This window comes from Onychomys torridus, chromosome 3, assembly GCF_903995425.1.
Source record: "Onychomys torridus chromosome 3, mOncTor1.1, whole genome shotgun sequence".
In the NCBI taxonomy this organism is placed as follows: Eukaryota; Metazoa; Chordata; class Mammalia; order Rodentia; family Cricetidae; genus Onychomys; species Onychomys torridus.
The window spans coordinates 137,063,224-137,078,324 of record NC_050445.1 but is presented as its reverse complement, the minus strand read 5'-3'; the positions used below and the strand labels follow the sequence as shown (position 1 = coordinate 137,078,324).

At 42.1% G+C, this 15,101-nt stretch overlaps 1 protein-coding gene across 1 annotated transcript in view; it reads right to left on the bottom strand.

The window, feature by feature from the left end:
- The window catches only part of LOC118580271 (murinoglobulin-1-like), a 91,831-nt gene that overhangs the window by 7,949 nt on the left and 68,781 nt on the right, over positions 1-15,101 (bottom strand). Inside the window, exons 23-35 of the mRNA XM_036181943.1 lie at positions 14,589-14,672; positions 14,235-14,411; positions 13,939-14,026; positions 13,001-13,157; positions 12,699-12,773; positions 12,056-12,236; positions 11,079-11,302; positions 9,479-9,697; positions 9,190-9,317; positions 7,285-7,375; positions 6,570-6,638; positions 5,614-5,716; positions 4,423-4,475 (exon numbers count right to left, since the gene is read on the bottom strand). Coding sequence (XP_036037836.1) covers positions 4,423-4,475; positions 5,614-5,716; positions 6,570-6,638; positions 7,285-7,375; positions 9,190-9,317; positions 9,479-9,697; positions 11,079-11,302; positions 12,056-12,236; positions 12,699-12,773; positions 13,001-13,157; positions 13,939-14,026; positions 14,235-14,411; positions 14,589-14,672 — 1,649 coding nt within the window. The remainder of the gene's footprint in view (positions 1-4,422; positions 4,476-5,613; positions 5,717-6,569; positions 6,639-7,284; positions 7,376-9,189; positions 9,318-9,478; positions 9,698-11,078; positions 11,303-12,055; positions 12,237-12,698; positions 12,774-13,000; positions 13,158-13,938; positions 14,027-14,234; positions 14,412-14,588; positions 14,673-15,101) is intronic.

The following is a 15,101-nucleotide window of genomic DNA, read 5'->3' as shown; positions in this document are numbered from 1 at the left end:
TGGTTACACAGCACTGCCTTTTTTGTTGGGTTTGTTTTTTGTTTGTTTGTTCTTCTGAGATAGAGTTTCTCTGTGTATCCCTGGCTGTCCTGGATCTCACCCTGTACACCAGGCTGGCCTTGAACACATAGTTCCACCTGCCTCTGCCTCCTGAGAGCTGGGACTTAAAGCATGGGCCACCACCATGAGTCTCATAACCCCTGCTTTTAAATGATCCCACCAGCTTCTACAATAAAATAAACCCTTGATAAATTAATCTCAACCCATATCTCCGGTCTCATAGTGGCATAAATAATTATTGCCGTTGTGTCTTTGTTAAGACAGCCTTTGTTACTGCACCAGTTGTCTGCCACAATCAACTTAGACAGGGGAACTTTTCAGGTTGAGTCATTGACTGTTCCTGCTCTTTTAGGTCCTGTGGCGAGGGAGCACAGAGGTCACAGTGAGTAACCAACCAAAGCAAAGCTAAGTAAAGTACTTACCTCATGAGTATGAAAGAAAAAAGCCAGTGAGCAGGAGCCAGGTCCCACCAGCTCTATGAGGACACCATGAAGTTCTTAAAATTCCCATCTCCTCCCAAAAGGCCACACATTAGGAACTAAGGCCTTAAGAGCTGGGCCCATGTGTTAAAGGCTTGGCCCTCAGCCTGTGGTATGATTGGGAGGTGGTGGGACTTTTAAAAGGATTGACCAATGGGAGCAAGGAAGGTCACTGGGGGAATTATGTCCTTTTCTTTCTCTCTTTTGAGTGCTACTCCTAAAGGGAATGGCTTTCCTCTGTGACATGCTGCCTTGCCACAGGCTTCAGAACAACAGGCTAACTGTGGAGGTTTGAAAGAAAATGGCCCTGAAAGGGAGTGGCACCATTAGACTGTGTGGCTTGTTGGAGGAAGTGTGTCACTGTGCGGGTGGGCTTTGAGGTCCCTTTTCTCAAGCTTCACTCAATGTGACAGTCAGTTGACTTCCTGTTGCCTGCAAGATGTAGCACTCTCAGCTCCAGCACCACATCTGCCTGTCATGATGATAATGGACTGACCTCTGAAACCATAAGCGAGACATCCCATTTAAAGGTTTTCTTTATAAGAGTTGCTGTGGTCATGGTGTCTCCTCACAAGCAATAGAAAACCCTAATTAAGATACTAACTAACTGGTAGGTTTTGAATCTTAAATGCCCCCAAGGGCTTATGTGTTTAAACATCTGGTCATCAGCTGGTTGTTTTCAGGTGAAGGAGATACAAGCCATCATGATGGGGAAAGCATAGTGGCTAGTAATGCTTATGTCCAAGACACAAGAATTTACAAAATGGATTTCTCATAGTATATGGATCAAGAAGCAGACAAAACTTGACTGGGCCAGAATTGCCAAGCTTCACCCCTACTGCCATCTAGGACCCGTATCCAAAAGCTTTCACAACCTCACAGAACAGTACCAGCTTGGAACTGACAAATTGCTCAAACACTTGAGCCTGTAGGGGACATTTTGCTTCAAAACCACAACACCTTCCATTATATAACTTCACAGATTTATCATTGCCATTTTCAACATGGAACTCCTCTTAGTAAGCTCTATTTTAATGGAGCTAGAGGCCATTCTTTTTTCCTTTGCAAAAGTGTTTCCATCCAGATGTATTAGCTCTTTTTTCCCCGTGTGATGGAAATTGAATTTACTGCTGTGGAATTATCTTTTTGTACAGTGTGTGAATAAGTGTCAGTATGATTGGGTTAGTAAACAAGCTGACTGGTCAATAGCTGCACAGGATAAAGTTAGGTGGGAAAGCCAAACTGAGAATGATGGGATGAGGAAGGTCGGAATGAGGGGAATGGTCAGCTAGACGGAGAGTGAGTTGGACACACAAAATGGGATAGAGGTAAAAGCCATGAGCCTTGGGACAGCACATAGATTAATAAAAACAGGTTACATTGTAAGAGCTAGTTAGTAACGAGCCTGAGCTATTGGTTGGACATTTATAATTAATATTGTGTTTCTGAGTCAGTTATTTGGGACTAGGTGGTTGGGACAAGAAAACTCTGACTACAGTGGACAGTCTTGAAAATGCAGGTCAAAATGCACATATGACCCCACAGAGACTGTGGCAGCATGCATAGGACATGCATAGGTCTGAACCAGAATAGTGGAATCCTAGAGATGAAGGGAGAAGTGGACACACACTTCCACCCCTAACCCAGAAGCAACCTCTGATTGATAACTACTTGCAAATGAAAATTTAGTTTCCTCCTGGGTATATTCACCAAAGAAAACCACTCTTAAGAGTAGGCTGAATGTCCAGCAGTTGATGGTCAATAGGAAATGAACTCAACAGCATGATTAGCAGTTCCTTGTCTCACGGTGTCATGTCAGGGCTCTTTCTTTTTTTTCTTTTAAATTTTATCTCTTTTATTTTTTTGTATTTTTTTAATTTAATTTTTTTTTTTTTTGAGACAGGCTCTTTCTGTATGTAGCTGTGGCTGTCTTGACACTTGCTTTGTAGACCAGGCTGGCCCCAAACTCACAGAGATCCACCTTCCTGTTCCTCCTGAGTGCTGGGATTAAAGGCTTCTGCCACCACTCCCAGCCTGTTATTTTTATTTTATTGTATTTATATATATATATTTCTCTTTTCACCCTACTGGTCCTTTGCATGTCCTTCATGGCTTCTTTTTTATTGTTTTATGGGATTCCTGACTGTGTGAACAAGTGGGTCTCCGTGTCTATAGGTGTTTCTTATGTTTCTCCTTGGCTCACTTTCTTCTGTTTGTTTTGTCTTATTCTGATGTGTTGGTTTTGCTTTATTGCCATATCATATTATGTTATATATTGCAATTATCCCTTAGAAGGCTGCTCATTTGCTCATTTTCTTTCTTTTTTTCTGTGTTTTAGTTTTTTGAGACAGGGTTTCTCTTGATAGCCCTGGCAGTCTTAGAACTAGCTCTATAGAACAGGTTGGCTTGGAACTCACAGAGATCTGCTTTCCTCTGTCTCCCGACAGATGGGATTCAAGTCATACACTGCTGTGGATATCACTCTGTATAAATAAAATGCTGATTGGCCAGTAGCCAGCCAGGAAATATAGGCGGGACAAGCAGAGAAGAGAATTCTGGGAGGTAGAAGGCTGGGGAGGAGAGACACTGTCAGCCGCTGCCATGAGAAGCAACTTGTAAAGACACCGGTAAGCCACAAGCCATGTGGCAAAGTATAGACTAACAGAAATGGGCTAAATATAAGAGTAAGAGCTAGACAATGGTAGGCCTGAGCTAATGGCCAAGCAGTTTAAATAATATAAGTGTCTGTATGATTATTTTATACATGGGTTGTGGGACCGCAGGGGCTTGGTGGAACCTGGAGAGAAGCTCTCCAACTACAACACACCATTACTGCTTGGCTGCCTTTTGTTTTCTAATGAGAGACAGAAATGAGGTGGATCCAGATGGGAGAGGAGGTTTGTAGGGGAGACTGGGTGGATTAGAGACAGGGCAAACACTAATCTGCATATATTAGATGAGGAAAAAAAATTCTATTTCAATAAAATGGAAAAAAAATTTTTAAAAAAGAAGAAAATGCTGGTCAAATATTCTACCATGGAGCTATAATCCCTGCCTTTTGAAGCTTTGAGACACTGTCTGCTTATGAAGCCCAGGGTCACATGAAACTTGCTAGACAGCATATGTTGCTCTTAAATTTGCAATCCTCTTGCCTCGCCCTCCAGAAATGCTCTGAATGCAGGCTTGAATCACCACTTCTTGCTTGGTTAATAGTCTTGGTTCACTAGCATACCCATCCTGATTTTCCTTATGGAGGAAAGGTTGCCATGTGCTAATCTCCATCCTCTGAGGGTCTGTAATATTTAGCAATTGTAAAGGGTTCCCCATTTTCCCAACACATGTTCTTCTGTTCGAATGTCATTTCTGTTCACTGCAAACATGGGGTACAGAGCAAGGCTCTAAATGAGCATGAAGTAAATTTGGATTAATTGAAGAAAGAATCAAAGACAGAGACTCTCTAGAAGCATGCATTTATTTACCACACTTGTTCAGTATTTGTATTGCAGAGGCAACAAAAATCACCATCTTGAAGGTTCCTGGGTTTGGAGATTCCAGCAATGTCTTGTCCTCAGATATGAGTTTCAAGAATTTTGTTTCTCTGTGTATGTGGAGAGAAGAAAACAGCACGTCAGATGATTCAACTCTAACTGGGTATGGACAGCATGTTTTTCTGCAGGAAAGCAAACTGGCCATGGTAGAGAATGGCATCCAGTGGATTTTCTACCATAAGCTACGATATACTTTGGTAAGGAAGGTAGAGGAGTATTCCAGGGTTAGTGTGCCAATCTCAAGTTGTATCATGCTATATTTTCACACATCTAACAAAAGTTCTGGGTAGCTTTGAAGGGAAAGAGGTCAGAGGAAGGCTTGTGGCAAGGAGTACTAAGAGCTCACCTGAGCTGCAGGGAACGCTGTACTCAGCAAAAACCATTTCATCTGAAAGACATGGAGAAAAAACTGAGAATGGGAGTTTGGATGCTAGAGCACTTTGTGAAGCACAGTTGATGTGTTAGGACAGACCAGTTTCCTCCATCAGAACCTGGATGATTGCTGAAAAGTCTTCTCTCTGGGGACATCAGACAAACCAAGCAAAGGAAATATTCCCCTTGAAGCCAGTGGTTGACACCTTTACCCTGGGCTGGCAAGATGGCTCAGTGGGGAAAGGCGCTTGTTGCCATGCTTAGTGACCACAGTGAGTTCAGTCCTCAGGACCCACATGGCAGAGGGTGAGTGACCATTTCTTCTCATTGCCCTCTGACCTCTACATGCACCGTGGCATGCCATCCTCTTAAGAAATAAATAAGCAAATGTGCAACAATACCAGAATAATTCACCCTATTGAGAATATTGAAGTGTGCTTATTCTATTGTGCTTAAGCAGAATACAGGGAGTGATCCATGGAGACATGTATCCTCTCAGATGCCTTTCTATAGTTCTGATTTATTCCTTCAGTATTTCTTGAACTCTTCTATTGTGAAACATTTGGCACAGAAAACCCCCATTTAATTCTCCAGCTCTGGCTTTGCTCTCTCTCTTTGGTTATCAATGACCACTCAGGCTCCAATTCTCTCTCATTTTTTATTCCTACTATAATTCTTTGTGTAATTCTTCATCTTTGCGTTGCTGTATTCAGAAGAAGATTTGTGTGTCTATCCACCTACAGATACTTCTTTGTCAAATGTTTGGTCCCTTGAGTTATTTAGACATGTTTGGTCACATATGATTGTTTGGACAAACAGGTAGGAACAAGACATCAGTGGTGAATAAACTTGAGATCTTATAAATGTTTGTCATATGCACATTCTTTTATTAAGAGCAGATTTGGCCAGTCTGGCCTATGTAATGTGTCAATGTATGAAAAATAATGGTTTTAAAAACTGGGTGCGATCATATATATATATATATATATGGTATACATATATACTTGTAAGTAATATCTGCATTTTGCCGGCTTAGACAGGAGGATTGAGAGTTTGACATCAGCCTGGACTGCATATTGAGAAACAGTCTTAAAAAAAAAAAAAAAGGAGAAAACTTCAAGTTGCTTTAGGGCACTTCCTAATCCCTTGCTCACCTGTCTCATAGTAGTCATAGACTTTCACAATGGCAGGCTGCAGGTTCCTCACTGGGATGTCTTGTTGAATGACAAAGGAAAAGGCCAGTGTCTGATTGGTCACCTGGCAAAGGGAGAAAAATAATCCAGAATCACAGTAGTGGCCACTGTTTTTCTTCAGCATCACTCAGTCCTTGGTATTTGAGAAACAGTTATGCATGGATAGCATTTAACCTCACAGTCACTGTGTTTATAACTGCTCACATATGTGGACGGTGATTGGACTTTAGAGTAGAGATGTGAGGAACTGAAGTAGAGGCTCCTGGGAGTATAGGAAACTTTTCTGGTCTATTAAACTATTCCCAAAATCCATTTCCCTCCTTAAGGTGTGATAGAGGGCTTTGTCCTTTGTGAGAGGTAAGCCCTTTGACCTGCTGATTTAGGACCCTATGATAAGTACCAGGAAAGCCAGCAATGTGGAAATAGAATTTAAAGGTTTGTATTGTTATTATTGTTTTATTATTATTGTTATTATTATTATTGTGTATGTGTGCATGTATATACTAGTGGAGGCCAAAAGAGGGAATCAGATCTCCTGGAACTGGAGCTACAGGCAGTTCTGAATTGGTGTAAGTTCTAGGAACTGAACTCTGATCTTCTTCAAGAGCAGTAAGTGCTCTTAATGTTGAGCCATGTCCAAGGCCAGAGAAAGAGAATGTAAAATATCATCTAGTATGAGCTGAGGGAAGATGCCCCCCTAAAACACTTCCTTTAGAGTTGATCTTCTCCTGCCTTATGTTCCCCACAAGACCTACCTAGACATGTCTGGGGAGGCAGTAAGGACCCTCACCTGACTTACCTAAACCAAAGACTGTGCTCCTAGACATAGCTAGGGAGGCAGTAAGGACCCCTACCTGACCTACATAAACCAAGGACTGTCCACTAGACATAGTTGGGGAGTCAGGAATGACCCTCACCTGATCCACATATAATAAGACGTTGCTGTTGCTCACTTCTGTTCTGCTCACGTGCTCTGATCTTTCAAGCTGGAATGAGAGAAAACACCGTGTTACTAAAAAGGCAAAGGCCTTGGGGGTGAAGAAGGCAAATGAACTGAGGGATGGAATATGATAGACAGAGATGTCACCAGTTCCTTAACGTGAGTTGGAGGAGACTTTCCAAGAAGAATGAAAATACATGCAGAAGACTGTGAATTCTACTCCTCTAGGGGTCAGACAGGATATGACCTGACTTAGTAATCGGTATTTTTTACTTTTGTTGGAAGGTGAACTGGTCCTGCATTAGATAGTACTCACTTACCTCACATCTCTGCGCAAGTATCTTTCTGTGTACTCTGCCGTTGATCTTAGCTTGTTAATTTTCAAAGTTCTTCAAACACCACATCTACAATTTTGCTATTTCATAAAATTTTCCCCTGAATCATTATTGACCATGTTCATTATACTTTAAAAATTATTGTTAGCTAGATTGTGAACTCAATGAACTCAGACTTCTTTCTGATATTTCTTCTGCTGGCTGCTATCACAGTCCACACCTATACCTAGAATTATGTAAGTCCAGTTTTGTTAAATTAGAACTAATGCTGCTTTGGTTCAAGATGGCACTATTTCAATGATGTTGGCACATTCCTGGTCTGGTGTTACAGAAAATCCAAACATCTGGTCTACCTACCTTTTTCACTGTTGGTTTCATTGGAATGAAACCAGAAACCATCTTCACATCAACAATCACCATGTTGGAGGATGGACGGCTCCCTGTATAACTGCAGACCAGAGACGGGAATGGAAGGAATATTTTTAATACTTTGAGTCTTGCCTCCTTGGAGCTCGATCAGCAATTCCTGATATGCCCTGCGTGATTTTTCCATACCTTAAAACATATGGCCTTTACAGTCAATATAAATAATTCTGAAAATAGACTGCATAACAATGTCAACTGGGAGTTCATTAAAAGTAGAGGTATCCCTGGGTTATGTTGTCCAGCCAGCATAGTCTTCTTATAAAGCCTGGGTTAGTAAGAAACTTTATCTCAAAAACCTAAAACATGTGGAACCTGAGGACTGACAGTTATCCTCCCCGTTTCTGTCCCTGATTCTGTCTCTGTATCTATGTCTTTCTCTCTGTCTCTGTCTTTGTCTCTGTCTCTCCCTCTCTGTCTTCTCTGTCTCTCTGTCTCTCTGTCTCTCTGTCTCTGTCTCTGTCTCTCTCTCTCTCTCTCTCTCTCTCTCACACACACACAGAGGCACACACACACCAGTGTTGCAGAATATTAGTTTAATGATGCAAAGAAGTGTTGCATTCTTTTATGTTGCATGCATTTAACCCTGTAAAGCTGTGTTACTTTGTCCACCAAAAGCACCTGATTTGACTAATAAAGAGGGGAATGGGGATTGGAAAGATGGCTCAGAGGTTAAGAGCACTGGCTGCTCTTCCAGAGGACCAAGGTTCAATTCCCAGAACCCACATGACAGCTCACGACTGTCTGCAACTCCAGTTCCAGGGGATCTGGCACCCTCACACAGCCATACATGCACATAAAAAAAAAAAAAAATCTTTGGGCAGTGGTGGTGCACACCTTTAATCCCAGCACTCGGGAGGCAGAGGCAGGTAGATCTCTGTGAGTTCGAGACTAGCCTGGTCTCCAAAGCAAGTTCCAGGAAAGGCGCAAAGCTACACAGAGAAACCCTGTCTCGAAAAACAAACAAACAAACAAACAAACAAACAAACAAACAAACAAAAGCGGGGAATAGTCAGTGGGTAAGCAGGAAAGGGAGATAGGTGGGGCTGGTGGGCAGAGAGAAAATATAGGAGGAGAAATCTAGGCTCAAGAAGAGTTATGGGCAAGAAAAGAACCAAGGGACCAAGCCACCAGCCACACAGCCAGCCATGAAACAAGAAGGAAAGCAAGATTTATAGAATAAAGAAAGGTAAAAAACCCTGGGCAAAAAGTAGTTAAAGAGAAATGGGATGATTTAAGTGAAGTTAGAAAAGCTGTTAGAAACAAGCCAAGCTAAGCATGGACATTCATAAAGTAAGAATAAGTCTCCATGTATTTATTTGGCAGCAGGGTGGTAGACCCCTAAAGAGTAAAAAAAAACAAGCTACATTCTATCACACTGTGGTGGAACAAGATAATAGGTCACACTGTGGATGTCTTCTTTCCATCCAAGATCCCTTCAGTTTTTACAGTTAGAACCCATTGCTGGTTATATTTTATATGAAGTTTCTGACTAGTGTCAGAAGAACAGAATAACTTTTTTCCCTCTAGACGAATGGAATCTTAAAAGACCAGGAAGGCTTGCCTTTGTTGGTGAAGAAGAGGTCACATTGAAGTATCATGGAAAAAAGAATAATCTATTATTTTACTATGATAGTGGGTAAGAAAGAAACCCCAAAGATAGACTAGAGATTATAATTCTACAATTCTTCATTGTTTGCTTTGCTGGAGTCAAGAATTCATTTTTTGACAGAGCAAAATCCTAATGAAGGGCCTTGCTTTAGATATCTCTGAACCCATTCTGTGAAGAGTTCTAGGAAGTAACACTGTAGTAGCCAAGAGAGAGACAGAGGCTCATACCTGATTTCTAGTGATATCTGGAAGCTGTTGTGGCCTTCGGGGTTATCACAAGTCAGAGGTACTGTCTGTACCCGCAGAGTGAATGCAGACTCCTGTTTCTCCAAGTGCACGTTGTATCTTAGCGTTGTCTGACAAGTAGTGAATAGAAATACTTTACCTCCATTGCACTGGATCCTTGGATGGATTTCTCCCAATTTGAACATAATGTGTGCAGGTAGACAGAGGGAAACTTTCCATTTGGGGGAAGGAGGGTCCCAGCTGTTTATTCACAACTTCCCCAGAATCTTACCTGAGCATACATGCATCCTTCCCCTGACACATTGATGTCATAGTCCCCAGGGATGTCTGGTAGTGGGATCTGCTGCAGCAACAGGCGATTACTGTCCTCTATTTGGAACTCTCTAGAAAATGTCCCTGAAGATTGGATGGTCACCAGAGGCATTTTCTGACTTCTAGCAAAAGTAATTGCTCCATACTTGGACAAAGCATGAAGAGCCACCACCGTGTCCTGTGAGGGTGAGTATGAAAGTTCAGGAGAGCATCAGTGAGGAAGGGCTCAGGCTCTTCCCGAGGCTGTGACAAAAGTGTCATGAGGTTTTGTCTCTAGTTATTTGATCTCTAGACTTTAATTCAGGAAATATTTCAGAACCAAAAATATCCACTTAATTTCTCTCCTTACACAGAGCACCCTGGCATATGCACATCCCCCCAAACCAGTACAAAGAATAAATACAACTTAGATTTTCCTCCCAGCATTTACAGTTTCTCTTCCTTTATCCTTGATTCCCATGAAGATGCCCAGCATCTTTCAACAAAATCACGTTCTTGCTCTCATCACCAAAATCTCTTCTGCACTGATGAACTCTGAAGAGACATCAACATCATGGCCAAGTGCCAGTCACAATCCAATCTTATCACATAAAGGGAAACTGTGATCTAGTGCTGCCCTTCCTCGCCTTGCTCCTGGGTAGCACACTCTGAGGGGATGTACTCCACGCTCTAGAGAGGATCTCTGCCACAGGATCCCTCCTTATTCCAAGTCAGCTCCAGATACTATCCTGACCGCAGAGCCCAACAAGAGAACAGAAACGTGCAGTGAGGGTTGTACTGTCATTTCAGTGCAGACTGCCTCCTGAGGTGAAAGAGAGGAAGAATTGAGTGCAAAGCAGGGTGGCTAGGGTCATGGAAGGCTCCTGTGTGTTCCTTATTCTCCTTCAGAGGAACTGACCTCCTCACTATGCCTCTCTGGAGATTAACTCTGCCATATATGCACTGAACACCAGGAGCATCATTTATAGACACTATGGTAGATGTATATTTTGGAAAACATCACCTCATGAGAATTATACTGACTAGATGATAAAACAAATGTTGTACAGCCTTGATGGTTTCCAGCTGTCATGAGATAAAGCAGGGCTGCAGGAGTTCTCCTAGCTTGGGGGAAAACCTGAGGGAATCTCTGCACACATAAGATGAGGAGAGTCTGTCAGGAGAAGGGGAATGGCCTCACCTAAGAGCAGCAGGATGATAAAGATGCAGTTGGGTCCAAGTAGCATCTCTTAGGTATTCTATGTGCTATTCTAGGGTGAGGGATTATATAAGCATTCTGGACATTCCAGGGTTTTTTTCCTTTGTTTTCTATCAAGATTTGGGTCTGGGTCAGAAGTTCTCAGCAACTTAAGACTGTTTCACTAAATGTGGTGGGAAGAGATCTCTCATGTCTGAATACAGGAACAAGAAGAATTTATTATGGAATGTATCATCCCTCACTTCCTATAGACTCAAAATACCCATGAGTAACATGTCCTTGTTTTTTTCTCCTTTTTTCATATCCTGCATCTCTTGTTCAAATCCGCTCACTGCATCGACTCTGAAGGAAGATCACCGACCTGTGTGGAAGAGAAGCCACCATGGGAATTCTGCTGCTTCGTGATCCACTTCACAATGCGCACTGCCAATGACAGGTCCTCAGGGGCTGGGGCTGGCTGGGCAGTGAGGAGAGCGAGGAGGACATAGGCATTCATCTCCACTTCAGCAGAGGGAGCCTGTGGTTTGTACAGATACCTCTCGGATTTCCTGGGTTTCTGAGCTCTTTCCCAATGGACAGAGTTGTCTTAGGGTAAAAATAGAGAAATAACTAGATGTGTGAGTAGCCAATGAATGATCGTATGTCTCTATCCAGAAAGAAGGAAATAGAAGAAAGTTGTAGCAGGTTTTAAAGTTTTCACTCACAATATCTCCAGATTTATTATTACCAGTAAAAAAATCTGCTGTTGGGATGATAGTGTACGACTGAGAAAGATATGAAGACAGAAATTCCTAAGGTATTAACTAAACTACACCCTCAGAGATGCTCCAGCAGATTTGGTGAGAAGACAAGAGCAGACATGATTTTTTCATTCATTAATTCCCTCACACCCTACAAAACATCACTTGTTCAGTGTTCAGTCCAAATGACTCAGGGAAGTTTCCCATTGGCTTCAGAATTGCAGTTGAAGGAGCAAAACCTTGAAGCATCCTTTGTTTTTTCCTGTTCTTTATAGTCTTTATAGACAGGTTTATGTGTATCAGAGAGGAAAGTTAAGTTTTAGCTACATTTCCCTTTGTAATGGTAGGTGGAACTGTGTGCATTCTACTGTGATCTTACATTTGTTGATTTGGGTCACCCTAGGAGAAAACACTGAAAGAGAAGGTGTTTGTGTACAGAAGAAAGGCTAATTTCCTAATGTGTCAGTCCAAGGAGAAACCTCAGTGTGCTACAGAGACGGAACTAAAATGTAATATTGTTTCCACACACTGTATATTCCTCTGTTTCCCCGTCACTGGAACTGGTTAGAGACGAACACAATAACACACACATCCCTACCTTCTTTTACAGCTTCAGTGTCAAGTGATTTTAGGATTTCATTTCTCTTGTCCTGGTTCCCTGCCAGAGCGAAAGCATAGGCCAGCAGTGCCTTGGTGTACACAAAGTTGCCATTTCCACTGTGCTCTATTGTCTTCCAGGATGACTCCAGGCAGGTCAGCGCTTTGGAGACAACAGGTTGCTGTTGGCAGAACAATGAATCCTGAGCAATGTGAAAAAGTGTCCTAGCAGGCCTTGGAAGAACCATGGAGGATGTAGACATTTATGCTTTTCAAATGAATCCTTCCATTCCCCTCCACTCTTCTTTTTTTCTTTCTCCCTTTCCCTCTCCTTCCCTCCCTCCTTTCCTTCTTTCTTCCTATCTTCTGTCATTGATCATCTGTCTATCCTCTATCTTTTGGGAGACATTTCTTTTATAAACTATATTCCATTTAAATACAGATTAATAATGACAGTATTAGAGGACGTGTTTTGACTTGATTCTTGTAGACAGGATTTCATTGAGCAGGTAGATGCTCAGTAATGGAATATTACAAATGCAAAAATCTTGTGAAAAAGAAAGCTGCCATTTGGCTTTAGAGAGGATAGGAAGTTATAAACTTTACACTACTTTAGGAAGAAGGAGTAGCAATGTGTCACCTACTGTGTCAGGGAGCGAACTCTCCAGAAGGGCAATGGTTATATAGGCAGACAGAGTCACTTCATCTTCTACTCCACCCTGTAATCAAAAGGAATAAAATAGATAAAGTATACAGCAAGCAATCCACTAAATATGTCTTCCCTGCTTGTAATCAATCCTCTGTATTTAATGGAATTTCTCATTTATATCCCCATTATGAAAAGGTACATTCTCAGCCTAATGGTTTGTACATCCCAATGGTATTGCCTGACTTTCAGATGTTATTATTACGTCATCATGCTTATAAGTTATTCCGAATATGTCACCTTCATGGCATTGTTGAATAGTGATCCAGAGCTCCTGAAACAGCCATTGTCCTGCTGCTGCTGGGAGAGCCAGGTGAAGGCGTGGGTGATGTGTGTTTCATCGATGAAGATGAAGGCTCGAGCTTGGGCAAAAGACTTGAGCACAAAGGCTGTGAGCCTGATGGGGAGGGAGAGTGGGGAGATGAAGGCTTTTGTTCTGATGCAGGACCTTCACACAGGGGTTTCTGGGGATCTGGACCACACTCATGAGTGATCAGTCTAAGGGTCTCTGAGCGCATGAAGCTGACAGTGTCTCTTGCTCTTTCAAAGTAGTCTTCCATCCCTGGTCCTCTTGGATGTCGACACCACAGTGTGGTCCAGCTGCTTCCATGCTCTGCTCCTCATTGCATCACTCACTCTCCTGTTTTGTTTCCCTAACACCTGCACCCTCATCTTAGCCTTCTGATGATTTTCTCTTGTAGATCAGAAAAAAACCTTCTCTTCTAAAATGCCTGCCACATGTTTTCTGCCTCAAAATGTACATCTCTCTCCTTGGCTTACTTACTGTTTCTATGTCATTTTTCACCTGTAATGTCTGTGTGTTTTATCTCAAGAACACATTTTTATGCAATGCAAGGCCATATGAAGAGTGGTATCAGTTTTTAAAGACTCCGTTATGAGCATCTTTGGATGCTCAGCAATACATAGCTGGGTATATACTGATGAAAGCTCCTGTAGAGGAATGGAAGAGTCAGCATATTGAATTGAGTAAAACAGGCGGCACAGATTCAAGGCAGATGAGCCTTGAGACAATTTCAGTTCTGTACTTAGGATTCCCGATACCTCAAACATGTGTGTCTCAAGCCCTGGCATCAGCTGTATCCCATGACATTAGATACATGTAGAGTTGCCATGAGGACCGAGTGGAGCAAGCCTGACACATAGTGGACTTCTCTTACCAAGTGCTTCCTTCACTCTTGCCGCCTTGATCCCCGAAAGCGCTGTAGGAGCCATCCTTGTGTTTGTAGTTCAGCTCCCTCTGATAGCCTGGAATGGAAGGCTTTGGGTGTGTTTTGAAGAAACTGATGCTCAGAGAAGGACAGGATGTCAGTCTGAAGCCACAGAGGCCCTCACACTCTCTGGCTTAGAGGACTGACCAACTGTGGACCCTGCTCAGCTTTCCCCCTCCAGTATTAAGCCCATGACTAGAGAGACCATTCACAAGAACAAAGTGGAGTTTCTAAGCCTTACTGACCAGCATTGAGGTAGCCGATGGCCTTTGACTTGATCTTCTCAGTCAGCTGTTGGGTCTCATTCAGATATTTCAGTACATAGATGTTAGGAGCAAAAAGCACCATGTTCTGCTCCCCACAGCCAAAGGGCATTTGGAGAAGATTTTGTGTGTTTTCTATGGCTGAACTCAAAATATCACCTGCAAATGAGAGATGTAACATCCGACAGAACAACCATTATCTTCAAGAACAAAATAACATCTTTAATAGAATCACTTCCCAACGATGTGAAGGAATTTTAAGGGTGAGTTGTGCTGGGAACCCAGTAAATATTGTAGTGACCATTGTCCTAATCCTCCAGGGATGGAATGACTCACCCAACACAGAGAAATGGGCTCTGGCTGAATCTTTCACTACTGCTGATGGGAGCATCAGGGACAATTTTTCAGATATGCCGGCATCTTAAACAAAACAAACAGGTAGATGACTATCTTTATTCTCAGAACTTCTAAAGTGCCCTAAGGTCAGATACTTAGAACTGTGCCTTAAGCTTTGACTTCTTGCCTCTCTAGAAAAATGATCTTGTTGTAAATATCATAAATCCACATTTCCTGTTATTACTGGTTTGCCAAGATCTATTGCATTTGCTGTCATCACTGATTGGATTGATACAAAGCATCTCCCTAAGGAATTTCTGAGTCTCCTATCGAAGCCTTACTAGATTATTTAATAAACATAGGAAAATATGTTTATTGGTTGAAGTTTGGTTTAGGTATACTCTGCTATGGGTTTTGTTTTTGTTTTTGTTTTTGTTTTTTCTTTTTTTGCTTTGCTTTGTTTTGTTTTGTGCGTGTGTGTGAACTTTGATATAAGTTAGTGTTTTATGGGAA